Below are 27,766 nucleotides of genomic sequence, written 5' to 3' on the forward strand. Positions count from 1 at the left end.
CTTCCAGCACAGAGCTCAGGGGAAGGCTGGGCCGGGCACTGGCTAGGGCGGAGCAGGGCCTGGGGGGCGGACCCCACTGGACAGGGGAAAGGGCGCGTGGGCATATGTGGAGGCAGGAGGACGCACGACTGAGCGTGACCCCTGGGGCCCCTCAAGTCCCCGCCCACACACACAGCCCGCACACACAGCCACGGGGCCTCGGTCGTGCTGGGCTCAGAACCCCCGCTGTCATGGAGGAATTCGACAAGTTCTCCCGAGGTATTTCCTCCTCACGCAGGGCGACATCTGCGTTTCTTTACTCTTGTTATTAAACAAAAAATCTGTATTTTCATTTAAAGGATGAACAACAACAAAAATTGGCTCTCAAAAGGAAATCTACCCGAAGATTAAGCCCTACTGACTGCCTGAAGGATTTCCAAAGCCTAAAGCACTGGCTACGAAGCAAAGTCCTGGGGCAGAAAATGCGGGCGGGTGGTGTAGACACTGCGGGTGCTGAGTTTTACCACAGTCCTGAGTGCCATAAAGGGGCCGCGCGGCCAACAAATCCCCACACGGGGCCGATCCTGGGTGAGACCACATTCAGAGCAGCAACGGTCTGGAGCTCCCTGCCCCACGTCTTAGCCACTAGCCACGTGTGGCTATTTAAACTTGAACTACAAGTGCATAAAGCTAGAAATTTAGTTCCTCAGCCACAAGGGCCACATTTCAAATGGCGGGTGGCCCAGGGCCACCACGCCGGACAGCGAGGATCCGGGACAAACCCCATCGCTGCAGAAGTCCCGCTGGGCTGCGCAGGTCTAGAGAGTTCAGGGGGGAGTGAGGAGCTGTCCAGGCTGGAGTCCCGGAGGGCAGGACCCCCCCTCCCCGAGGGGGTGCTGAGTTCGAGGGCTGGCCCGGGGTGGAGGGCGCACCGCAGGCCAGGCGGAGGAAGGAGCGTGGACGTTATCAGTGGCTCCCAGGCTCACGCTCTGCACGCCGGCCATCACAGTGGGAGGTCAGACGTGTAATTGCTTCCTCCAAAGCCCGCGGCGCAGGGCCCCGAATTACCGTGATCGTGGGGTAGTCTGTGCAGGGCAGACTCTTCTGCTAACGACAACTATGAGGCTGGATACGAAAGACACCGGAGGAGCAGAACCAGGGGTGACCTGGCAGGTCTGTCCCTAACAGGATGGGTCCCACAGGCGTGACGCATTGAGGACACCATGTGGGCCGCGCGGTGCACGGGGAAGAGGTCAGGGGGACAGACGCGTCCTCGGCACCCAAGGAGCCCGTGGACGGACTCGAGGGGCCAAAACACCTGGAAACTGAGGGGCGGTCCCAGAGGGAAGGGAGCACAGAGGGAGGCGCCCCGTGACCTGCAGGCGAGCTCCCCCAAATCGCACAGAAGCAGCCGAGGGAATGAAGGTTCTGGACAGGAGCTACTAGTGCAGCTGCACAGAGCCCATGGCTGCCGCGGGGCAGAGGGGAGACGCTGTGCAGTTCAGGGCCAGCAAGCCTCCCCCAGAAAGGCCCATCTTAGAAGAAAGAACCACCTTCGGGCGTCAGGGTGCAGACAAGGGGCCGAAACAGACCTGCCCCAGCCAAACGTGACGCCCATTTGCACCTCCACCAAGTCAGAGTGACCACGGACAGACTGAACGGGCGCAGGGACAAAACTCAGCTCTCTTCCTGGGGCGATCAGAGAGTTTCTCAGCTCGTCCACATCATCCCCACGGCCTGTTACAGGCAGCAACGCAAACACCCGGTTGCATGAGAAACAGGAAAATGTGACTCGTGGTCAAGAGAAGAAACAGTCAATAAAAACAGACCCACAGACGACCCAAATGTTGGGCTGGCAAAAGAGGATTTGGATTTTAATATTTTTCATGTTTATTTGAGAGAGAGAGAGAGAGAAAAGCACAGAATCTGAAGCAGCTCCAGGCTCCGGGCTGTCAGCAGAGAGCCCGATGCAGGGCTTGAACTCATAGACCGAGACATCATGACCTGAGCCGAAGTCAGATGCCCCACTGACTGAGCCCCCCGGGCTCCCCAAAAAGGACTTTAAATCTAACTGATAAAGGCTGAAAAAATACATTTCAGAAGAAGTTACTTGTAAGAACAAAACCATAGTATCTGAAATTTCAGAAGAACTCGGGTCACTGAACAGGATTAACAGTACCTGGCTGCAACGGGAGACACACCAACCGCTCAGAGACTAGTTAGGATGGAAACCATCTGGGGGTGTCGGGGGCTCAGCTGGTGGAGCACCTGACTTGTGCAAGGAGTCCCCCTTCAAACCTCCCTGTAAGGAGGTGCTCCCCTTTTGAGGGGAGGGAAAGGGGGGCTGCCCCAGGCCTGATCCCACAGCGGGGAGGCCAGAGGGCTTGTCCCGATGGGAATCATCCCACACGTGCTGGGCAGAGAGTTAACGGAAACCTCAACTCGCTGGCCTCACGCTGAGGAAGGCACTCATCTTGGTGATGGAGGCCGGAGGCGGGGAGGCTGCGGCGCCAGCATTGGGAACCCGGGCCCTTCTCCTTCCGCTCAGCCAGGCGCGGCTGCCCACACCAGGCTGGCACGCCCTGCAGAAGCGGCAGAAGGGGGCTCCTCGCACCGGCCAAGCCCATCAGAGCCCGCGGGGCGCCACCCAGAAGCCTCATGCGGGGAGAGCCTGGGGCGGGAAACGACACAGCCCCCAGGCCCACCGGCTGCTCCCCTCGCCCCTCGCCCCTGCAGGCTGGCACTCCTGGGGCTGTGCCACGCTGAGACACGGCTCGGGGAAAGGGAGGAATTTACTGTCATCGTCACGAGTGAACCAAGAACAGCCACATGACGAAAGGCCCCAGGGTGCGTGCACGGTGCCCTTGCCGACAGGCCGGACAGTGTGTAGAGACGTGGCCTTTCACGTGAAACCGAAAACAGTGTTAAACACAAGGACACTGGATTCCTCCCCAGAATCAAAGGAATGACGAACAGCACTCAGAGGGAGGCGACCTAGTAGAGGCGGGCGGGCGGGCGGTTTTGGCCTCTGTGATAAATCTGTTTTCCGGCCTCACTGTGTGTTACTTAGGATTTTCTTTTTCACGTCACAGAGAGTGACGCAGCTGAGGAGATTAGGGGCATTTCTTATTCTCCGTAACGAAAGTGACCTGCACATCCGAGTGCAACAGCTCTCCCAGAACGCCAGCGTGGCGATGGCCCCGGTGGCCAGATTCCCAGGGCAGGGGGAGGCGGTGGGAGGGTGGCGCTCCCTGGGGCAGGCCGTTCTCACGGGGCCAGGCGAGCGGGAAGCGGGCCCCTGAGAGGGCCGGGCGGCCCGGGCACGTCCCCCGCCCCCAGAACTAGGAGATGCGACCAGAACTCCGGGCGCTCTCCCCGAGGTACAGGCTGGCCGGTTAGGGGTGACCTTGCTCACAACGCAGACCGAGGGCTTGGACACCGCAGCGGCGTGAGTGTGTGTCACAGAAGGTCACGCTCTGGCGGAAACCCGAGGCCACCGACCCAGCCAGCCCGGCCTGCTGTCCCCGCGCCCCGGCCCCCTTGCCGGGCCTGCGTCACAGAACCTGCTTCCTCCTGGGCATCCGGGCCGGCCGCAGCTCCTCCGGCCCGTGGGCAAACGGGCAGCAGTCCGAGGGCAGGGCACAGCCATCAGGGTGGTGGCTGAAAAACCAGCAGGCGCGCGTCTTGAAGGCTTCTGAGAACAGCCGGCGCTTGGCTTCCTTCGCTTCTGGCCGCTGTTGCTTCCGTAGCTGCTCCTGCCTCCAGTCGCGGATGTGAACTCGCCCGTTCAGAACTGCGGTTCAGACAGAGAGAGAGAGACACGGCCCAGGCGTCACCCTCCAAGTGCACCAACTCGCAGGGAGCTGTGGAGCCCGACTCGGGGCAGCGGCGCCCCAGCAGAGAGGAGCCCAGGCACGGGGATCTCCAGCCGGGCAGCCCCGCCCGACGCCAGCAGTGCAGCCTGAAGGGGAGCATGGAGGCAGGGCCCAGTGAGGGGTGGGGAGTGAGGAGGCGGGGGAGCCTGCAGGGGTCACCGGGGGCAGGGGCCAGCGGGGGCAGGGGTCACCAGGGCAGGGGTGAAGAGGTGTAGGGAAGCTGAGGGCGTGCTGTCACAAGACCCAGGACGTGACCACGGGGATGCGCGGTGGGGACAGCAGCAGGAGGGGCCTGTGGGGAAGGAGGCCGAGGGCTGGGAGCCCACGGCTGGGAGCCCATGGCGTGAGAGCACAAGTTCAGGACCTGCATGGCCACCTGTCCCGAGAGCCCCGCCTCTGGTCAGAGCAAATGAGCAAGGTCCTTCCAGGCAGGCGAAGAGGAGGGTTTGCTGGCACCCCCATAACCAGAGCCCCCACCAGCAGGTGGGGAGATGGCAGGGGGGACACGGCAGGTGGGGGGACAGCAGGTGGGGGACACGGTGGGTTGGGGGAGAGCGACCACATCAACAGGGAGTCAGAGGCCAGCCTGGAGCGCTGGGGGGGGGGGGGGGGGGGGGCAAGACCCCAGGGGCCTACCGGGCCCCCCACTAAGCTGCCCCCTGAGCTGGTCACCCCAACTCGGGCGAGACTCGCCACAGGCTTTCAACCCGCTTTCACCCCGGACGCCAGCAACTCCAGGGAAACCTGCCCAAAGTGGCTAAGGCCGCCCGGGCTCCCTGGACATGGAGACCAGCTGTGGACAGAACAGCTCGGGGGGAACGGAGACTTCCTGAACAAAACCGGATCTCCGACTGCTAACGAGGGCGTGAGAGCACTGACGGAAGGCGGGACTTGCTCTCAGATCACTGCGCGTGATGGCAGTATGTCCTCGCGGACTGCCGTGTAGAAGCCATTTTCCCTTTAACCAGAGAAAGGGGCTGCGGGGGGTGCCTCGGGCACGGGCGGTCAAGGGCACCTACACGGGGCCAGCACGACTGTCCCCTCCTTGGAGCCGGCCTCCTGCCTGCTCCCCGCAGGGCTGACCCCGGCCTCCGTGTGGGAGCTCAGGTCGGGAACCATCACCAGGAGCCACCAGGTGCCCCACTGCCAGACGCTGCGGCCCCAAAGCGTGTCCCAAAGGAGCCTGAGGCGAGACTCCCACCAGGCGTGCACCCCAAAAGGCAAGGAGCCCTCAGCAGGGCCCACAGGCCCGGATGTGTTCAAGAGCAACCTGGGGCGGGGGGGGGGGCAAAGCTGGGGACGGACCCCACCTCCACAGGGGTCTCTCCCCGAGGACAGGCTGGCTCCCTGCAGGCCCTCCACAGTGGGGTCACGAGCTAGGAGGCCTCCGAGGCGCCAGGATTTCTAAGGCCCGAGGAGTGAGCACTAATGACAGAGGATGGGCCCCGACATCCCGGGACCCAGGGCGGCCCCTGACACCCCCTCCCGTTCTGGGTGCGCCCGCGCTGGCAGGCTGCAGCTGCCAGGCCAGACCGCCAGGGGCTCTCCCCACAGACATACATACGCTCCCGATTCAACACTGGAATCACAGGAACAAGGTCCGTGCCACCCGAGTTCACTTCTCTGACGTCTGTTCCCTCCCCGAGTTACACTCCCGAGGACCAGTTGAACACGGCACATGACCTGCGGGTCCAGCCGTCCCCCCTTCTCACAGCAGACGCTGCCTTCACCAAAGTGCCCTGGGGAACTGGTTGTAGACGGTCCCCGAAAGTCACTGTGGGCCATCTACCCGAGCAGGGCCCCGGGCTCAGACCCTGATCAGACGTGCCCCGGGGCTGCCAGTCCAGCCTCAACATTCGAGACTCGGAGCAAGTCCCCAGAGTTCAGCTGCGGCCACAAGTTCAACGCGGCTGGCACAGGGATGGAAGGCACCACGGGCACGGACTGCTCAGCCGCTGCCGCCCCCGTGCCACCCCGGTGGGCTGCTCTGACCCCTGACCCCAGCACGCACCAGGCCTGCACCCTGCACACCACCCCAAAGAGGTGGCTTCCTGCCATGGTGCCTGCGTGGGAGTAACTGAGGGCCTTGGAAGTCGATCCCACCCCTGGATCCTGTAAACACGACTGGAGACCAGCCACTAAGATTTCAAACACCCTCAAAAAAATACAATAAAACGCCCTGAGAGATAAACGCAGCTTCAGTGCATATTTTCTGTGTGACTGCAGGCAGAGTGTGTACTCAGAGCTCAGCCCCAGAGCCGCCTACTCAGAAGTATTTCCAAAAATAAACACGCCCCCCAACGTCAACCACACAGAAAGTGATGGCCCACATGCATATTTATAATGTGAAAAAAAAAAGATACGATTTCACAAAGTCAAACAAAATAAGGCGCTGGCAAAAACAGAGCGGCCCTGCCCGGTTACAGTGAGCATTTTAATCGAGAAAAGCCTTGTGAACTAGAGACCAGATTCCAGGCAGCCACCCGAGCAGCCTGCATAGTAACCGCCTGCTCGGGAAGGCCGCCCCCTCCCGGCTTCTCTGCCCCTCAATGGGCGCTGCCAGCCGCAGGCCTCAGCGTTTGCACCCACCTCAAATACGGGGCCTCCGGCTCTGCTTCCGAGGCCTGGTGCCATCGTGAGCCCTTCCTCAGCCAAGTCAGGTCTAAATGAAATCAGTCCAGCTCCACAGGGCAACGAGGCCACCCAGAGGCACTGCAGGGGTGCACACCCGAGCTCTCACATCATACACAGGGGCTGTGTACGCACCTGAGCTCTCCGGTGCACACCCGAGCTCTCCCAAGCACATGTGGGGGCCGTGCACACCCAAGCTCTCCCTGCATGCACATAGGGGCCGTGCATACCCGAGCTCTTACGTGCACACAGGGGTTGTGCACACACCCAAGTTCTCATGTGCACGTCTGAGGGCTGTGCACGCCCCAGCTCTCGCATGTACATGCGCGGGCAGGGACGAGAAGGTGGCTGTACTCAACTCCCTTAGGCTGGGAGCGCACAGAAGTGCTTCCGTCAGCTGTGGCCTCCTGCCCTGAGCCACCGGCCAACCACCCTCAGCCGCGGCAGCATGCAGGTTGGGGGGTGGGGACAGGCCCAGGTCCTGGGGCTCGGCCAGCTGCCCATATCCCTCCACAAGGCCCTTGGGCCTCCCTCTCCTCCTGTGATGACAGCACCGCACGGATTGGGACTCCGGGACGCAATGGTCTCCCCCCCATCATTACCCCTGCGAGGAGGTTGGATAAACGGGCCCTCCTCACTGGGCCACTTCCCCTTCTTCATCCAGAGACGGGCTCCGGGCTGCCCCTCGGACTGCCCCCATCCACGGGGAGCTCATGATCTACCTAGATGACGTGACCAAATGCAGGAGGCCGTGTGACGGAGCACATGCAGACCCTGGGAGCCCAGAGAGCCAGGACTGGGTGGGGCGGGTGGGAGGCGGTTTAGGAAAGACCCCCAGCTCTGGTCCAGAACTACGGCTAAGCCACCAGAGAGGCCAGGGCACCGGCATGGGGGCGGGAGCAAGCAGGCAGGCTTGGCGTGGGGAAAGAGATGCCACCATCTTCACAGCCACCAGCGAGGCACTTAGTGAGAGAGCAGGCAGGCCGCGCCATGCTCGAAACACTTCCATGAAGATCAAAGGCGGAAAGAGATTTCAAAAAACACAGCAAATCATCAACCACCTGGATGATAGATGTGCACTGCCAACTCTAAATAGGGGCGCCGGGGGTGCAGTCGGTTGGGCTTCGGCTCAGGTCATGATCTCACGGCTCGTGCGTTCAAGCGCTGTGTCAAGCTCTGCGCTGACAGCTCGGAGCCTGGAGCCTGGTTTGGATTCTGTGTCTCCCTCTCCCTCCGCCCCTCCCCTGCTTGTGCTCTGTCTCTATTTCTCTCAATAACAAAAACCTAAAGAGAACTCTACCTGAGAGAACTTCTTTTAGCCCCAGGCACCCACGTGAACACCTGTTCCGTGTCCCCTCCCCATCAGACCGCAGACCCCAGGAGGCAGGGACGGTGGCTGCCTTGCTGTGCAGACGGAGAAGAAGAGCACAGGCCCCAGGCCCTCGCCCTCCTGGCGGTCCTGGACTCCCGAGCCCTGGTGCAGGGAGCGGCGACAGCCTGGCCCCAAGGGCACAGTGCAGGCATGCTGGTGGGGAGCAGGCAGGAGTCAGGGTCCCCCACAACTGCCCAGGGCCCAGCGGGGACCTCGGGATGTTTCCAGTCTGCAGGCCGAAGGCCAATGCAATTAACAACCTCCCCCCCTCAGGAAGTCCTCCGGCGCACCCAGCCAGCAGGCTTCTGGACTCACTCTTTCTTCTGTGTGAGGCGTGAGCACACCCGGACGGGGGTAAGGCCAGGCCTGGGGGGCGCAGTGCCTGATGGGACCGGAGAGAATCAGAGAGGAGGTGTGGCTAACGTCCCATCGGGTGAAGACGCCAGGCAGGCACAGGGCATGGGCAGAGGGGAACTCAGTACTTTCTCCCACTCTCCTAGGAATCTCAAATTCCCCTAACATAAACTTTCCTTAACAGGAAACGCAGGGGGAGGGGCGCCTGGGTGATTCAGTCAGTTAAGGTTAAGCATCAGACTCTTGATTTTGGTGCAGGTTGTGAGATGGAGCCCTGCCTCAGGCTCTCCTCACTGAGTATGGAGCCTGCTAAGACTCTCTCCCTCTCTCTCTGCCCCTCTCGCTCGTGTGCACACACTGTCTCTCAAAAATAAAAAAGAATAAAAAACACAGGCTCAATCCCTTACCTTCGAACACCTGGTGGCTGTTCCTGAGCAGCGTCTGCAGGCCGCCGCACTCCCGCTTCAGCCTCCGCAGGGTCTCCGCGTCCAGCTTCGCGGCCACTTCTGCCAGTGAGAGGCTTCCTGTTGACAACCGGGTTTCCCCGGAACCAACGAAAAGGCGGTCAGAAACCGTGAAACAGGCTCGCTGCTGGGCCCTTCCGTTGGCTCCAGCCCCTCGCGCACGTCAGCAGGAAGGACTGGGAGATCACTTAAATGTCACAGAGGCCACGCGTGGGCAGAGCCATCAGCACCCGGGATGCCAGGGGCCTCCCACCGCAGGCCCTGCACTTTGGGGCTCACCTACTCCCACCCAACGACTCCGCAGGTGCCCCACCCCCTGCCCCAGAAACCCGGCACTCCTGCACAGCCTGCCCCGCACGCCCAGGGGAGGCTGCCCCCTGTGGCTGTGATTCCGTCTACCAGCGTCCACCGTCCTTCAGGATACCCCTCTCAGCTGCCCCAAAGCCACTCGAGAGCAAGCAGGACTCGGCCCGGACAGCCTTCCCGGGCTGCCCTCCCAGCTCCAGCCTCACACTCGCTCCCGGGTGCTACTCCCTCCCAGCTGTTCACCCTTAGACATGTGCGTGCCTTGACCCAAGCGTGTGGGCAGGGACCACCTCCGCCTGCCCTGGGCCCCCTCGGCCATGCCCTGCAGAGGGCAGACCCAGACTGAGGTACATGGGTCCAGGGGTCTGACCCACTTGCACGTCACATAAGCGCAGGCTGGAGAGGTTGCTTTCAGTTGCAACCGAAAGGTGGGAAGACCACCTGTGGGCTGAGAGGCCAAGGACCACATCCACGTCACCGGAGCATGCTTCTCCCGCAGGGCAGACGGGTGGGCAGAGGGACGGCCTCAGGCCAGCCGCAGACCACTGAGACCCATGGGGGGGCAGCACCAGCCCCACAAGTGTTTCCAACGCACGGCAGATCTGATGACCGATCCGCCGGCCGTCCCCCCAGAGCCCGGGAACACACCAGTATGCCCAGCAAGGGTCCGTCCCCAGCACAGGCCAGAGCCTCCCGAGCTCAATCAAGCCCAAAGGGCCTAGCAGAGGACAGGGCTACCCTGGGGTGTGAAGGCCAGACTCCACGTTTCCAGATCTGCCCGGATGTCTCTGAGGCTCCTGCCCACCTGCTGTGGCCCCGTGCCCTTCGAGCCCTGGCCAGAAGCCCCCGCCTCAGCAGGGCGCACTGGGAAGTGAGGTGCCGACCCACACAACGGCCCACGGCCCCTTGGCTTGCACCCAGTTCCGGCCCTGTCAGCAGCCACGGGGCTGGGGGCTCTGGCCAGGACCCCACCTCACCCCTAGAGAGGCTCCCCTGATCAGACGCCAGCAGGGTAGGGTGACTCGCAGAGGAGAGGAGAGGCCTCAGGGCGCTGCCATGCAGCGGCTGCACAGCGGCCAGGGAGGCCGGCATGAAGCGCACCCCGGGCAGGACGTCGGACGTCAGGAGCACAGAGGCCGGTTGGCCCCGCCTCCTCCCTGGAGCCCCGCCCACAGGGCTCCTCCGGTTCCTCAGTGACACCAACATCTCAGAGGCAAGTCTCCGGCACCATGGGACCCAGGCGGCTCCACGGCGCCCTCTGGTGCTGACTGGCAGCGTGGCTTCACAACTTGACAAAAATCATCAAAAACCACACTTGGGTTCCTAACTCTCCCGAATGCCACTTGAGAACAACCCTGTGTTGCGCTCTCCTTTTATCACGTCTGACTTGCGCCGTTTGGGGGATTTCAAAGAGAGCCGCCTTTTATCAAACCACGAAATCTCTGAAATGCTATCTTATGTTCAAGGGGATAGCATGCCCTCCTGGCATTCGGGACCCTGCCTTCGGTCTGGATCATTTCTACAGAGGGGAGGTGAGTGGCTCTACACCCAGAAGCCTGGACACGACAGTAAAGGTCACTTATGGGCCCAAACACTACCATCTGCCCTCGGCTCCATCCTCCAGGGGAGCCGTCCTGTGTGCTAAGAAGAGCTGTATGAAAAATTTTTAAACAAACATGTAGGTGGCCTGTTTACCATCAAGGTCTCTTCAAAATACACGTAATTAAAAATGACCACACAATTCTACGCTGGGCGCAAAGGAGGGCCGAGCCACTGCCCGGAACCCAGCAGGACATCGCAGCCGGGCGCTGGGGACTCACCTCCTCGGTTCCAGACCTTCACACTCCCGTTCGGAGAACTTCCTGCGTGCGACTGCTCTCTGTCCAACAGCAAATGGGCCACTTGCAAAACCACCCGGTTAACAAAATCTCGCGGGAGGGCGGCACAATTCCTCACGCGCTCGGCCTTTTCTCGCGGCTGGAATCCAGACAGCCAGAGTCCGGCGGCCCGCGCCTCCGCCCCGCCCTCGGCAGCCCCAGCACCCGGGGCTCGGCACCCATCGGGGTGATCCGCACGTGCCGCAGCGGACTGGGGGCCGGGCAGGACTGACTCCCAGCCGGGTGGGCCCCCAGGGCAGCCCTGCCTGCTGTTGATGTACCGGGTCCTCTGCGCATCCATGGAGCCTTCCTCCGCGGGCGGGTACGTTCTGCACCTCCCAATGACACACACCTGCAGGGGGAAACCCACAGCTCGTCAGCATCTTCCGTGCCAGTCTCTCGTTCCACGGTGCAAATTACATTCAAAGTTTTGACGTTTATCATGAAAGAAACGCCTACTTTAAAAACAAGCACCAATATAAACGTCCCAAGTAAACCAAGAGCCAAAGCCCATGAAGGATCTCGTGGCTCGGACTTTCAGACACGGGTCACGCGTCTACACACACTGAGCCCACGGCCGTGCCTGCTGCAAAGACGGCACTCGTGAGAGCCTTCCTCAGGCGCACCCCCCTCGTGTGCAGACTCTGACGGCACCCAGAGCTCTCAAAACGAGACGTCCCTCTCTCGACCTTGACAGAGTGAGGGGAGGCAGCACTTGGCACAGCGTGGATGTCCACTCCGCACACTGTCGGCCCTCGCACGTGCCCATGGGATGAAGGCTGCCTGCGCGCTGGAGCCCCCGGGCGAGCGATACGGCCCTGGGCCCGGCCTCTCTGGACCTCCTCCCGGCCATGAGCTGCAAGGCCAGGTCAGAGGCAATGAAAGAAAGCGAATCTAATTACCAGAGAGCCGCCCCTGACTGCCCTCCAGCTCTGCCACCCGCTGTAGGCGTGGTCCCGGGCTGGCGATCTAACTGCGCCAGGATGAGCATGCCGGGGGGACCCGGGCCTGGTGGAGAGCTGCCCTGTGTGGACACGTGCCCTTGCGTCTGCTCCCAACCAAGGGTAACACGGGAGCCGAGGCTCAGACAGGCCGAGGACCGGCACGTGATCTCCACCACCAGTCAGGCACCCACCGGCGTGACCCGAATTCTGGCAGTACCCAGGACCCACCCCAGCCTCAGCCAGGGCCTGCCAAGGCAGAGGGCCTTTGGGAGAAGCACACGGTGGCTCCGAAGCGGAGTCCTCAAGAACACTCTCACGGTGACGTGAGCAGTGGCGGCATCGGCAGCAATGACGTACCTGAGGCCACCGTAGGTCCCTCACGGCCACCACGGAGCGCTACGGTGAAGGCACCGTGCTATCTAGTCCCCGAGACGCGCCCAGGAGAGCTTCTCCTCCCCTCGGACAGACGAGGACAGGGATGCAGCGCAATGTGCCCAGGATGTGCCGGAGCCAAGAGCTCGCCTGAACCTGTCCCTGGTCCCTTCTACCGCGTCAAGCCATCAAGCTTATAACCTGGCTATGACGGGCTTTGTGCTTCGCTGGTGGAAAGAAGCCCGCCGACAGCCGCAGAGTCTGCTGGGAGTTCTCAGAGATGAACAGAAACCGACAGCAGGACCTCCCACCACTTCCTCAGGGGACGAGCGGCAACGCTGCGGAGTCCGCCCTGACCGCTGGCAGGTCCCAGGGTGCACGCCCGCCACTGTCACAGACCGAGAGAGGGCCAGCGGCTGCTGGGCACAGCACACTGCAGGCACATCGGGATGACTGAGGCTCGCAACGAGACACTGAGCCACTCCGAAGCTGGAACCGAACTTCAGGTTCAGCCCATGACCGGGGACCTGGGGGACCCGGGAGGCAAAGCATGCAGCCTCAGACAAACCAGCTGGGGACGCTGTGCTCAAGTCCGGCTGCTGCCTGCTCTGGGAAGGAAATGAGGATCCAGGGCGGGGCTCCTGTGAAGCTGCTACAGGCCCCGAGAAGGAACGGCCAGAGGCCTCCAAGGGGGGGAGGGGGGGGCAGGGCACGGCACAGGGACAGAGCGAGCCCTCTGACCCCACCAGGGACTGAAATGCTGTGATCTCAGCTGAGGCACAGGCACCTCCTGGAACCCTCCCACTTTCAAACACCACAGGGTCCCCTGTGGCTCCGTGACACGGCCCCAGACCCTCCACCCAGAGGCCGACGGCCCACCGAGGACACCAAGGACACCCCAGTGGTCAGGACGCACCCTTTTGGTGGAGGGAATGCGCAGGCAATCCTCTTCGACACGAAAGCCGCAGGCCAGCCCCACCTCTGCCACGAAGTCCAGGTACTCGCGGTACTGCGTCTTGCTGCTCTGCCTCCGCGCGTACCTCCCCACGAAGTCGAAGAAGCAGCAGGGAAGGACGAAGAAGCAGCAGCGGTAGGAAGACCTTCGAACACAACCCACAAAAACCAAAATAAAAACTTCAGCACAGGGCCACACGGCTATCGCACATCAGGGCAAAAGAGGAGGATCTGCCGCACCCCCCCCCACCGGGTCCCAGACAAGAAAGTGCACCCCGGCTCTCCCTAATTCCACTTCTGGTGGCGACACAGCGCAGCCTATCCTTCCGGAAGGTAGGCAGACCCTAACGACCTTTACAGAGCGCGTCCCGCCACAGCTATTCTGATCCACTGAAACTAAACCTGCCCGGAGTGTTTGGGGATTTCGGCTGTGAGTGAGATTTTAAGGGCGGCCGCGACAAAGGTTATGACTGCTCTGGGACCTACGTTACCCCCCGAGAGCTGGACAGTTCAGAAGAAACTGGGATCAGGAGCCGCAGCAACAAAATATATGGGCACCACCGTGACCTGCGAGTTCACAAAGCCCCTGCCTGACCGAGCGGCACGGCCACAGGCACGGCCCCCTCTGAGAGGCCAGTGCTGCCGGGAGGCGTCTCGGGGTCGGTGGGTTTTCCCTCTGGAGACAACACTCCTGTTCTCAGACAAAAACTTCCAAAACACGACGTCTCCCAATGCTGGACAGAAATCCTGCAGAACCAACCACCTTTCACCAGCACTAATCAGGTGCACCTTTGTGTTTTCTAACCATATTTTAAGCAGTAAAATCAAGCAGTTAGACGGAGTGCCTGAGTGGCTCAGTCGGTTGAGTGTCTGACTTCGGCTCAGGTCATGATCTCATGGTTCCTGGGTTCGAGCCCCACATAGGGCTCTGTGCTCACAGCTCGGAGCCTGGAGCTGCTTCAGATCCTGTTACCCCCTCTCTGCCCCTCTCCTGCTCACGCTCTGTCTCTCTCTCAAAAATAAATAAACATTAAAAAAAAAAAAGCAGTTAGACTCTCGTCCTGGCCCAGTACGTTCGGCACATTATCATTTCCACAGCTTGAACCAGCTGCGTCTTCAGTGCTCGACGGCCGCAAGGACTAGCTTTGGACGCCGAGGCTCAGGCAACAAAATCCGTCCCCATGCACCTGGCTGCGATGACAGGTATCCATGGCGTCAGTTCATCACAGTGGTTACCAATCACCCAGTCAACGTCCGGGAAAAGGGTCTTATCACCGGGTGTGATTGCGCCTTCCTAAAAGAAACACACAAATAAAACCCCGTGTTCAGTAAAGCAGCACAGAGCTACTGAGGTGAAGCCCCCAGGAAGCTCAGCCCCGGGGCCTCACAGGCACGGGTGTCCGCCCAGGGGCATGAGTGCAGCATCGTGACTTGAGAAACTAAAAATGCTGGTGACTCATCTCTTTTGGATCCTGAAAAATGTGCTTCTCAGGGCGCCTGGGCGGCTCAGGTCATGATCTCACGGTTCATGACACAGAGCCTGAGTCGGGCTCTGCGCTGACAGCGTGGGGCCTGCGGGGGACCCTCTCTCTCTTTCTGCCCCTCCTCTGCTCTCTCTCCCTCTCAAAATAAATTTAAATAAGCTTCTAACAGAATGCACTTCTCTACAAACGTACACAGGAGCCACGGGAGATGGAGCGGCCTCCACCTGGGCAGACGGAGCAGGTAGGAGGCGGCGAGCGGCCTGAGGCTGATCTGCTATGTGACACAAGGCACCCCCAACCCCGGGCCCGTGCGCGCGCTGCGGCACCCCTACGAACCTGAGGGTGAGGCCAGGAACCCCGCCGCAGTTTAGGTGGTAACAATACACCTTCTATTACGAGATTACCTTCTACAAACGCTCAGACGCCAAGGAAAATCTCACTAAGCAGGCAGGTCAACCATTCTGAGAACTCCTGTAATTAAGCTGAGAACAGCTTCACTTTATGACTTAGGAACTCTATGTAAACACCCTGTTCTTTCGGCTAAGCAGCAGGCCATCACAGATGATGCGAGTCAGGCCCCGAGACCGGGTCTGTTGGTAAGAGCTGGAAGGAAAATGGATACATACAACCACTCAAAATCCTCTTAATTTTAAAACTGAAGAATAACCCCCTCCCCCACTGAGGGAAGTAAGCACACCTGCTACTCCCTGATCAGAACAAAGCAGGAAGACCGGAGGACACTTCCGTCCAAGGCCGTTCCTTACGACAACAGAACCCCAAGCCCTTTGTGGACGTTATGTACTCAAAAGTAGACGTAAATTCTACCATCTTTCTGATTCTTGAATAAGCATCTGTGATTCTATTTACACATATATGAAAACACTGAAAGCAGGACAGCTCAACGGGTGTCTGCGCAATTTAAAATCAGGAAAGACCAATGCAGACTTAAATTTGTCTAGTTCTCTTTAAACGGCCTGCATTAACGAGCACATGATCTGCAGTTCACACAGCCAGCATCACAGCCGGGCCAACAGCGCGTCAGATGGCAAGGCCCTGCCTGTTGCATCAACATTCTGAACCCAGCAAATTGTAGCAGATCTCCTACATAGCGTCTTAACGAGATTCAGACACTTCGCGATCTTCACAATACGTCATTTAAAACCAATGTTTTTGCAAAAATAAACTCAGAATGGATAAAGGACCTGAATATGAGACAGGAAACCATCAAAACCCTAGAGGAGAAAGCAGGAAACAACCTCCTTGACCTCAACCGCAGCAATTTCTTACTTGACACATCCCCAAAAGCAAAAGAATCAAGAGCAAAAATAAACTATTGGAACCTCATCAAGATTAAAAGCTTCTGCACGGCAAATGAAACAATCAATAAAACTAATAGGCAACCGACAGAAGAGGAGAAGATAGTTCCAAATGATATATCAGATAAAAGGCTAGTATCCAAAATCTATAAGGAACTCACCAAACTCCACACCCGAAAACAAACAACCCAGTGAAGAAATGGGCAGAAGACATGAACAGACACTTCTCCAAAGAGGACATCCAGATGGCCAACAGACACATGAAACGATGCTCAGCATCCCTCCTCATCAGGGAAATACAAATCAAAGCCACACTGAGATACCACCTCACGCTGGTCAGAGTGGCTAAAATGAGCAAATCAGAGGACTCTAGATGCTGGCGAGGACGTGGAGAAACGGGCCCCCTCCTACACTGTTGGTGGGCATGTAAACTGGTGCAGCCCCTCTGGAAAACAGTGTGGAGGTTCCTCAAAAATTTAAGCAGTAGCACTGCTAGGAATTTACCCAAGGGATTCAGGAGTGCTGGTGCATAGGGGCACATGGACCCCAATGTTCATAGCAGCACTCTCAACAATAGCTAAAACATGGAAAGAGCCTAAGTGTCCATCCACTGACGAACGGATCAAGAAGATGTGGTTTATCTATACGATGGAATACTACATGGCAATGAGAAAGAATGAAATCTGGCCATGTATAGCAACATGGACTTTGAGGGTGTTATGCTGAGCGAAATAAGTCAGGCAGAGAAGGACAAATACCATATGTTTGCACGTATGGGAGGATTAGGAGGAACTTAACGGAGGACCGTGGGGGAGAAGAAGGGGGGAAAGAGTGGGGGAGAGGGAGGGAGGCAAACCATGAGAGACTCTTGAATGCTGAGAACAAACTGAGGACTGAAGGGGGTGTGTGGTGGGGGGAGATGGGCATGGAGAAGGGCACTTGTGGGGATGAGCACTGGGTGTTATATGGAAACCAACTTAACAATAAACTATTTGTAAAAAACAAAAACAAAAAAAACACTGGTGTTTTTGGGGCACCTGGGGGCTCAGTCAGTTAAGCGTCCGACTTCGGCTCAGGTCACGATCTCACGGTTCGTGTTCGAGGCCCACATGGGGCTCTGTGCTGACAGCCCGGAGCCTGGAGCTGCTTTGGGTTCTATGTCTCCCTGTCTCTCTGACCCTCTCTCACTAGCACTCTTTCTCTCAAAAATAAATGAACATTAAAAAAATTTTTTTAAACTAGCGCTTAAACTCACGCCTGGCAGCCGTACAGACTGCCCCTGCTCACGGCACTCACTCACGTGCCAGGGCACAGACAAGCACCACGTCCTGGCCCACGAGCACGTGCCCGGGTCTGGCCGTGGCCCCGCAGCAGGGGTAAGGGCACAGTGGGCCGCGCCCTCCCTCGTGCTGCCCGCGAGAGCCGGCGGGCCCCACACCACCGCTGCCGGTCCAGGTGTTGCTGGACAATCCACACGAGATGAGAGCCCAGAACCTTCTCAGCAGGCCTGGAATGAGTGGGCTGGGGCAGGGATTTCCCCTCCACAGAAGAGTCAGAGGGCCGGGGACCCTCAAGTATAGAACTAGAACCTTCTTCCTGTTCTCCACGGGGTACCTCGCACAAGCCAGCTCTGCCCTCGGGTCAATGACTAAACAGAGGGCCTGTTCAGCTGCCATCTGAACTTCTTACCTGAAGAATTACTCTGCTTTCTCACACAACACGGGGACCCAGGGGATCCTGAGACCGACCGCGTACCCTGCTGCCCTGCACATCGCCACCACCAAACCGGGTGCCAGACGTCACCCAGGGCACAGGTGGCGCATGTTACACGTGGGTGTCCGCAGGCCCCCAGCCCGTCGCCTGGCTCACCGACTCTCTTCAAGCCTGAGGGTTTTCTCAACGTTTTAACCTATGATGATGTGTGAACGTATACGCAAGTACCAATTCCTATATTACAAAGCAAAACAAATACACAACGAAGACATGAGCAAAGGCTACAATGAACTTCCCTCCACTAATCTTTTTTATTTCTTGCGGTATTTTTTGCAATATCATCCTTAACTTCAAAAGAAAGTAACTTATGGCAGAGAGAAAATACAGAAACGGTCAGTTTTATTTTCTATTTGCAGAAGGAACAACAGAGCAGAGGTCTGTCTCCGAGGGCAGTGGGGCCGGGTGGGAGGCGGAAAGAGTAACGGCCGGGCTCAGGAGCCCTGGGGGCCCAGGCTCGTCCCTGGAAACCACACACAAAGAGCCAGCCTGGTTGGCGCTCTGCCCTCTGCACCCCTGCACTGAACTCCAGGACAAAGGTCTTGAGGCACCTGGGGTGGCTGAGCGGACACTGGGCAGCTGGGGGGGGGGGGGCAGGGAGGGGATAGAGCCGTGGGCGTGGACCCTGCTGCTGAGTGCCCGCAGGGCGGCCTGGAGACTTCGACCAGACCCCAACACCATCCGCACTGGACACCAGACCTGATGCGGCCGGTCACCTTCTCCCTCAGGGACACATTCCTCTCTGACCACAGCAGGGCGAGTGAGCTACTCCAGAGCGAGGCGGGAGTGACTTGGGTCCACCTTGGCCCCATGGTCACGGGCTCAGAGCAACTGTGCCGCCCTGTCCGTGGCCCCGCAGCCCGGCTGCATTCCACCTTCCCTCCCGGACTTCCTGCCTCCTGCCCTCCCCAGGGGGCCACTACACTCCACACCTCTCACCTAGCGCCCTGCACCCACAGTCCACCTGGGGGCGCCCCCACCCCCATGAGGGCAGCAGGCAGCATTCTGTCACTCTTGCGTCTCAGCACTGAGACTGCCTGGCAGGTAGAAGGCACTCAGATATTTGGTAAATATGCAAATCTCTAGTCTTTCCTCCTGTTTTCCTGAGTGGTGTCTTATGGCAAAATTCTTCCTGAAATGAAACTGTCTGAAGAAAAACCTTTCTGAAAACCATTATGACACTGTCATCAAAACCTTTTCAAAGTTCAGCCCGTGACAGGTTCAAGTGGACTAAGATTTATGGACTAAGATCTAAGTAACGTAACCCATCAGCTGAAAACATGGTCAAGAACAGGAGACGAGACGAGTGATGCGTGTGCCCTGCCCCGGGGGTGGTGGGGACGGCAGGGGATCGACGCCTGGGCCTGTGTAGGACTGGTTAACACGCACAAGGCACCTGGAAAGGTCCGCACCTGGCACATGCGTAAAACAAGGGTCACCACGGACGGGACAGCCCTGTGGGCTCAAACGAACAGACAAAGCCAGTACCTCTAAGCAGGTCTGCGGTCCATACATGTCCCAGATCTTCCTCCTTCGGACATCGATCCCTCTGCCTGGGTGCTGAAATAATTTCAGAGATCAAAGGTCAACATCAGCACTGTAGTATGAATCGGAGAGAACAAATCAAACTCTGCAGGCACTGCCACCAGTGTGAAGCCCGAGACCCTTAACCTTCACGGTCAGCCCCAGCGGCTTCCCAGCGATCTAAGCAGACACTCGCGGCCCTGCAAGACACAGGTTAAGGACTTGCACTCCACTGAGGGTCACCAGGTGTCTTCATGAAGGGAAATGGAGTCAAGGAGTGGAAACATGTCCAGGGCCCCTGCCCCAGGAGCCAGCTCGCAGCCCAGAGTCAAGTGCAGGCCCCAGCACATCTGCCCCTCTAGCCTGCTGGCAGACAAGGCCAGTCCTCCGTATACCGTGCCCATGCCCACCAGCTCCCCGGGGAGATGGGGATGCATAAGGCACCCCATCCTCCTCACCACCAGCCTGCAGGCCACCACCTGATGTGCCGACATTCCAGACAACTCGCGTACAGCTGTTACAAACTCAGTTTTCCTTTATTTATTTACTTATGTATAGAGTATTTATTTATTTATAGAGAATTCTCATTAATTAAAGGGCACCCCAAGCAGGCTCCAAGCTGTCAGCGCAGAGCCCGACATGGGGATTGAACTAACTTACAAACCGCAAGATCATGACCTGAGCTGAAATTAAGAGTCAAATGCTTAACCAACAAAGCCACCCAGGCGTCCTGAACTCGTCTTCTTATAAAGCTGTTAAAAGTGCACTGTAACAGCCCCGGTTCAAGTTCCCCCAACTGTGGACAGAACATCTCTGACACAGGACACAACGCGACCTTCAGAGGAAATCAGCGGAGGGGCGCCCGGGTGGCTCAACGGTTAACCTTCCGACTTCAGCTCAGGTCGTGATCTCGCGGTTCACGAGGTGGAGCCCCGCATCGGGCTCTGTGCTGACAGCATGGAACCTGCTTCAGATTCTGTGTCTCCCTCTCTCTCTGCCCCTCCCCTGCTCACACTCAGTCTCTCTTGCTCTTAGAAATAAACACTAAAAAAAAAGAAAGAAATCACCCAGGGTCCCCGTGACGGAGCCCGACGCTGCCGCACTAAGGTAACGAGTGACGGCGACTCCGCAGGAGGCTGACACCAGCCAGGCAGGTGGTGGCTCGCACTAACACGGAACAGCCCCCAGCGACAGGAGCTATTCTAAACACTTCCTGTCTTTACTTCACGGATCCAATAACGGTGCGAGACCCCATACGGAAACGTCACATCACAGCGGAGAAAGTGTCCTCCGAACGGACTTAAGCTTCTGCAGGGCAGAATCCACCTTGCCTTTCATCCCCTTACAGGGCCTTGACACCTTGACGGCAGGTTTCCCAGAGAAGCACCTGACGGCGGACACCACCATGCTGTGGCCTCTGTCGTTCTCCAGGCGCACCCACGCACGCCTGCGAGCCCTGTGCTACGCGGCACAACGGCCACCGGCTCCACTCAGTCACGAGTCCAACGGCCAGGCAGACTCTGGATCCGCTTGTACCAGCAGAGAAAGAGCCCAAGGACCCTTGTGATGGATGAGAAGAGACCTCAGAAAAGGAGCTAGAAGCGGCTAGGGGAGTGCACTTACCCCCTCGGTGCTCAGGATGTGTACCAGGAGACCATTTCCACATCCTAAGTCAACAAAGGACTGCTTGGCTGTCAAGCCCCGCTCAGCTCTCTCTTCTTCCCACAGAATCTAAGTAAAAAAAAAAAAAAAAAAAAAATCAGTTATGCATTCACTCCAAGAACAATTCAGACACAAGCCCTCCGTGGGATCACAGATAGCGTTTCCAGACCCGGTGGAGAGGCCAGGTCTGTGGCCTGGGCTTCTGCGCAGGTGTTGGGCAGGTGGGCAGAGGGAACCGAAGGGGTGTGGGCCCCTGCGCTCGCCTGATGCTGGGGGGTATCGAAGCTTCGTCTTCCATCAAGAGTCCACATTAACGTGGCCATCTCTGGGCGAGAACTTTTCAGATTATTGTCGGCGTCCTCACGCCTTCTCTACGTTCTTCAAGACTACTTACTTCGATAATCAAAGCAAATATGCTACTTATAAAAAGGCGAGGAGAATCACAGAGGAAACGGAACTGGAAATTATCTAGTCTAAAATCAAGACCGTTACGTCAAAGGGCACACCCAAACTTTGGAGCTGGCGAGCTAGCTAAGGAAAGATCCAGGACCAGAGAGCAAGTGCCTATCACGTGGGGCCCCCAGCAGCAAGAGCCACCCAGCGTGGCCATGGCGACGGTCAAGCAAGCAAGCACCTATTAGCCTGGAGCTCCTGTGCTCAGCTTCGCCACCAGACTCATTTCACAGCAATGAGTGTTTCCAACATAGCAAGCACTGGACACCCAAGTTAGAGATTCGATACATGCTGTTCCCTGCTGATTGCTTCTGCCAGGAGCAACTTTCCCCCGACCCATTGGAGCGGAGATGATGACACCGGTGCTTACCAGCAGGTAGGCTGCAATAGCCACATCCTCATACACGAACTTTTCAGGATCAGTTACTTCAGGCCACACCTGAGAAACCGTCAAGAGCAGAGGTAAATCGTTGCCCCAGCACCCAGCCATTTCCCTATCCTTAAAGTAACCCGTAAGGCACGAGTCTAAGTCATCAGGAAGTAAAACTTAAGAAATAAGCTCATTCCAAAGGCAGACACTCACAATCACTCTCTTGCAAAAGAGATGTGCACCAAGATACAGGAAGCTTTTACTATGTTAGGACCCATCAAGGGCAATGCCATCCAAGGCAGCCCTTTGCAACAACAATGACATATGTAAGACATTCAGATGAGGCAGCAGAACTTTAGGGGAAAGCTCTCAGCTATCCTGTCCCCATCGTTTATGTAGATGAGGAAAACGAACATGATGGGCAAGGAGAGAAAAAAGGTCAGGAGGCCAGAGCTCTAGCCCTGTGGTCTGATGGTGACTGGCTGTCAGCTGGTCCCCGTCTCCCTATCTGTAAGAGCAGGGAGAAAGCCTAAAGAGGAAGCCTCAGCCGCCACCCAGGACAACCATCAGGTGCTGCAGGCTGAGCAACACCAGCTGCACGGGCGTGACACCCCATCATCGAAACCAGCAACGTGCAGAGGTTATCTGGCAGGGGAGGGCAAACCAATGCCAAGGTTACACGTTCCGCTGTGTTCTGAGTTCTGTTTCCAGTCATGGCAGATTAGGCAGGTCGGACTAGGTCACCAAGGACAATTTTAAAGGGTTGAATAATAGAAGCCCTTTCCTGAAGGAACTGAACAGTGAGTGAGATAACGAAGGGCTCACAGACCAGCATCTGGAAGAGGAGGGCCCCAGTTTAGGCCGGCCAGGCTAGGACCACAGACGTCAGCAGGAACGAAGGGTCACTGCCTCCGGCCTCTGACCTGCAGGGTGCTCTGTTACATGACCACAGGCAGCTGGCAAAAAGCCACATATAGAAATGATAGACTGCGGTTCCTTCCAGGAAGAGGGCTGTGCCTGGCAAGGGTACAAAAGAAGTTCAGCCCCATTAGTAACGCTTTATTTCTTCCTCTGGGCATGAGCACAGGTCTGCTGCTACCTTCTTTTTATATCTTACACGTGAAACAAGGGACATGTTCTGAAATTTCTCTCTATTCTAAAAATATATGCTTTTGTACTTTAAGTTTTTATATATTTTCCTTAAACGTCCTTAAGCACATCCTAAGGAAATGTGGCAATTTAGTAACTAATGTTCAATTATTTTCTCTTTTTTTTTTAAATATTTTTATTTCTAGGAAAGAGAGAGAGAAGAGAGACAGCGTGAGCAGGGGAGGGTCAGAGAGAGAGGGAGTCACAGACTGAAACAGGCTCCAGGCTCCGAGCTGGCAGTCAGCACAGAGCCTGACGCGGGGCTTGAACCCACGAACTGCGAGATCATGATCTAAGCGAAAGTCAGACGCTTAACCGACTAAGCCACCCAGGCGCCCCATATTTTCAATTAAATATTCCCTTCTATTTGCTCAAAGGAAAATGAGCAATGCGCTGAAGAAAGGTCCTTCTCCGTGATACATCTGTGGCTATTTCTGCAGCTTGCAAACGTACAAACGTCAAAGTACAGCCTGCCGCGGGGGCCCAGAAGTGGGTACGTTCTGACGTGATGGCTGCGCCTTGATAAACTAGAAGATCTACTGGAGAGGTGACTTAACCTGCCAATGTTTGGTCAGTGTCACCCATCGAAACAAAGGGAATCACAAAGGTTTTCCTCCGAGTTACCTTGACCATGCCTTTGTATTTGTCCTTGAGCGTCTGGTAAGTCTTGCTGTACTTGACAATGGGGATGAGGGACAGGGTGCTTCTAAATACACTCTTCCTGCTCTCGACAGACCACCTGGCCAGCTTGGCCGGCAGCTCCTCTCCCAGCCAGGCGGGCGTGGGGTAAACACTTCCATCTGAATGCCATCTCTCTGGACAGAAAATTAAAATAGATATGAACCTTTAAAAATAAGAGAAATATGAATAAGCAAAGCTGGTTTCAATTCTTTTTAGGCTAAACACTTACCCAAAGAAAAGAGCACGTTAACACGGCTATAATTACCAACAATTTGACCTGAAACCCAAAAATCTGGAACTAGTTGCAGAACTTTCATCAAAAGGAGAAAAATGCATTTTTTTAGAAGCATAGAGAATTCTTCTCTTGCAAACACAGTTAAAGACACATTTACCCGCCCATGAAGCCCATCGGAAGGCCCGACGACCGACAAAGCCCCTTACCGCCTGCCTCACCTACGATTAGCCAGCTTCCCAACATCTACGGATTCTCCTCCCGTTCTGATCTTAGACGTTCTCACATGTGCAACTCAAATGCGAGCAAACTGGTCACAAAGACTCACTGGCTAAAAGCTGAGCGCTCAGTCACAAAGTTGAGGACATGCACAGTCCCCGTGCAGCTCAGAGGTTCACTTTCTCCGTGTGTCTCGGGCCCGGGCCAGCCGGCAGCTCCTGTGTGTGGTGACCCCCCCACCCCAGGCCGCAGAGCAGGCCCTCCTCGTCAGCGTGTTGAACACAGTGTTGTTGAACACAGCGGCAGGAGCTCACAATGCCCTGAGGCCGCACTGCCGGCAGCACAACAAAGGGGATGGTAGCAAGCGGGTCAGGCAGAGAGAGGCTACGGAGGGCGGCGGCGCACAGCGGCCCCTAAGTAGCAGCAGAAGCACAGGAAGCCGGATGAGAAAGGCAGGGCTGGGGTGGGCATGTAGGGGGCAAGGGCAAGTGGCCAGTCGCTCCAGCGGGTGCAACGACTTGCAGGCTTTTTGCCAAGTGCACCGGAGGGACACAAGTAAGAGGCACCGATTCCCCACTGACAGACGCACCCGTGTGAGGTCACGACGGGGCCAAAGCCTGGGCAGGACTCAAGCTGTCGCTCCCCCTCCCCCCACGAGACCACTCCCCGCTCTGCCCAGCGCTGAGCACACGGTGGGCACACGTCAACACTGCCACGAAGAGAGGTGCCGCTGGGGAGCACGTGTGGCGGCCCAGCCAATCCCCATTTAACTGGTGCTCAGTGTCTGGTCCCAGTGCCCAAGGGGACGTAAGGGACAGCCACCCAATGGGGAAAGGACAGGAAACGCCAACCTGGAAAGACGGGGAGCAGGCAGCCGAGTCTGAGACCTCAGGATGTCAGCAAAGGTGGTGGCTAGGATGCGTCGAATATGCTGGGCACTGCTAGGGCTGGGCCAGTGCTCTCAGGACAGGCCGAGCAGATGCCTTCACGGCTCACCTAATAGCTGTGCCATCAGTGCCCCCCAGGCGACCGCCATGGGGGACAAGGCTTCCCCCAAAGTGCCTGCTCCGGCTGAGGAAAGGGCCTGGGGCCAGGTCCAGACAATTCAAAGAGGCTTCACTGGGGCCCTAAGTATTCCCATCGAACTTCTCTGCCTACAATAAGTCCCTAGGAAGCCTAGGCCCCTCCTCAGAGGTTCAAGAATTATTGAACCCCTTTCACAGACGGAAAACTGGGGGCCTCTGAAGCGACATACCCAAGGTTGCACTGCTAGTGGGGAAACCCAGGCCTTTCTGACTGCAAAACCAGGCTCTGCCCCCTGTACTCCTCTGCTCTCCACAGAGCCGTGTGCAAAGCCCAGTGTGATTAAACAGACCCGATCCCCAAGGCTGTTCTGGGAAGTATCTGTACTTTCCAGATGTGGCTCTCAGGAAAACAGTGGCGGCAGGGTCGCAGGTGACTTTATCCTTCCTCTGACTCTGTCACCAAATAGAAGCACACCGCATTTCACACTTGCTGGGCGGGCCCAGCCACATGGAACTACTCAAGTACTACTTTTGTGATAAGCACCACCCAATACCCGCTACATCCAAACCATGTGAGAGCCTCGCAGGAAGTTAAAAAGGAAGCTTGTACTCTCTGCCCCTTTCCAAGTTGTAAGAAATAAAATAACAAAAGGATTTGCGGTTCTATGAATTGGACACTAAAACCAGGTGCTACCAGTGATCAAGGCTTCACAGAACATAAAGAACAGACTCAGCCAGGTGGTGACCACACCCCGCACACGCCCAGGGCCAAGAGAACAGTCACGTGGCAGAAAGGCCAACCAGAAACAGGAATCATCCCCACGCGGTAGCCCCCTTCGGTTCCTGCAGGGCCCCGATCCCTGCAGCTTTGCGAACATTCGAGTGAAACCAAAAAGCGAGGGAAGAGGCATCCAGTCTTCAGTTCTTACCACTCTTCTTCGTCTTCTTCGCTCCGGCTGAGCCGGATCTGATACACGTTGCTGGTCTCAACCTTCACACTCCCTTTGTCGTCTTCTTCCAGAGGTAAAAACGTTACAGCTCCGCTCAGGACATCTGGGGGGAGAAAGACAGGGATAATGAATTAAACTCGTTTGAATTTTATCAGAAGCGTTAATAAAAACAGTAATAAGTCAGCAGGCTTCCGCTCTCCCAGGGCTTTTCCCCCCTCTATTCCCTGCAGCGCCCAGGAGGACAGACGAGCTCAAACGTCCTGCCCACTGCTGCATCCCGAGCCTGCACGCCAGGTAAGACACGCTCCTAACACCAGAAGTCCTGGGCACCTGGGGGGCTCAGTCCGTTGAGCCTCCGACTTCAGCTCAGGTCATGATCTTGTGGTTCATGAGTTTGAGCCCCGTGTTGGGCTCTGTGCTGACAGCGCAGAGCCTGGAGCCTGTTTCAGATTCTGTGTCTCCCTCTCTCTCTCTGCCCCTCCCCATGCTCTGTCTCTTTTTCAAAAATAAATAAACTTAAAAAGCAACAACAACCAGCACACCTTGTAGAGGAGCACCACCTCCCCCCTGCGCAGAAGCCAATCTGGGGACGCTGAAGTCTCCATCTGAAGGCCTCAGGGGCCCGAACTCACACTAATCCTCTGTCTCTCGCTACTTTTCACTTCTCTCACTCTGCGAGCCCCCACCACCTCCCTACTCCCTCCCTCTCCCTTTCAAACGCCGGTCACCTCGCACAAATCTGCAGAAATGAGGTGGAGCTCATTCGGCCGACACCTCTCCCTACTGCAACAATGCTTGTTTAACTAAAATCGGCCTCTCCTTGCGCTCGACTGGCGCCCGCCTGGATCCCCCGCACCTCCCGCCCCCGGAAACGCCTACCTCGCACGACGATCTCTCTCCTCAGAGCCGCAAGCGGGCAATGCGCGCTTGTTTTCGGGATGACGGTTCTGAGAACCACCTCGAGCTCGCTCGGCGCCTCTGGCCGCGACGCCGCCCGGGCCCCGGTGACGAAGCCCAGCAGCTCGTGGCTGCCGCCCGCGAGGCTTCGGGACAGACCGTCCCAGAGAGCATCCAGATCCCAGGCAGCGAGGTCGCCCGCCCCGACTGCGGCCCTGTCGGGCTGCCCGGGACCCCCTGCGAGCAGGGGCGCCGCGGCTGCTTCCCCGGGGCCCTCCGCCTGCTGCCGCCGGTGCTGGGACTCCTCGGGCCCGCGACCCGGGGCCCCCTCGGGGGAGCGCAGACCCCGTCCGGCCGCGGCCGGTTCCTCCGGCTCCGGGCCCGTGTGGGGCCTGCGACCGCGGGGCGACACCCGGGGCAGGGCGGCGCCCCGGCAGGCCTCCAGGCGGACGCCACACAGCCGCTTGTTGGCCACCTGCGGCCTCTCCAGCCACACGGCCACCGCCGCCCAGAAGCCCCCCGGGAGCAGCTCCCCGGGGTCGCGCACCGCTGCCCGGCCCACCTCAGCCATGACCCACCCGCGCCTGGCCCTCGGCGGCGGCGCGCTGCGATGACGACCCGGGCGGCGCGGCCTGTGACGTCACGGGGCGGGGCGCCGGAGCCGCCGGGAGCGCGCGGGGGCGAGCTGCGGGCACGCGCCTCGCGCCGGCGGCCGCACCCGGGCTGCTGGGGGCGGCGGGTCCCCGGGAGGACTCGGCGGGGCGGGCCCCGCCCAGGAGGGCCCGCGTCTCCAGCACAGTCTGCAGCGTCTATGCAATCACCAAAACGCCCGGAAAGTCCTCATTCTCTCGGTGCCTTAGTCCCTCTGTTGGCATTTTGCCCTTCGCTGCAGAGTCTGTCTTCTGC

The 27,766-nt window shown here is 58.0% G+C and overlaps 1 protein-coding gene across 1 annotated transcript; it reads right to left on the reverse strand.

Annotated features, from left to right (window-relative positions):
* Positions 1 to 1,949: 1,949 nt before the first annotated feature.
* On the reverse strand, positions 1,950 to 27,451 carry TRMT44 (tRNA methyltransferase 44 homolog). The gene is made up of 11 exons (XM_039232085.1): positions 26,843 to 27,451; positions 25,943 to 26,066; positions 23,481 to 23,700; positions 21,708 to 21,776; positions 20,846 to 20,953; positions 19,187 to 19,258; positions 14,316 to 14,422; positions 13,091 to 13,274; positions 10,802 to 11,210; positions 8,619 to 8,735; positions 1,950 to 3,772 (listed from the first exon to the last, which is right to left on the reverse strand). The coding sequence occupies exons 1-11, from the start codon at positions 27,429 to 27,431 to the stop codon at positions 3,534 to 3,536; spliced, it is 2,238 nt and encodes a 745-aa protein (XP_039088016.1). The 5' UTR covers positions 27,432 to 27,451; the 3' UTR covers positions 1,950 to 3,533.
* Positions 27,452 to 27,766: the final 315 nt, after the last annotated feature.

Source organism: Hyaena hyaena, unplaced genomic scaffold (assembly GCF_003009895.1).
Source record: "Hyaena hyaena isolate Hyena2069 unplaced genomic scaffold, ASM300989v1 scaffold_63, whole genome shotgun sequence".
NCBI lineage: Eukaryota > Metazoa > Chordata > Mammalia > Carnivora > Hyaenidae > Hyaena > Hyaena hyaena.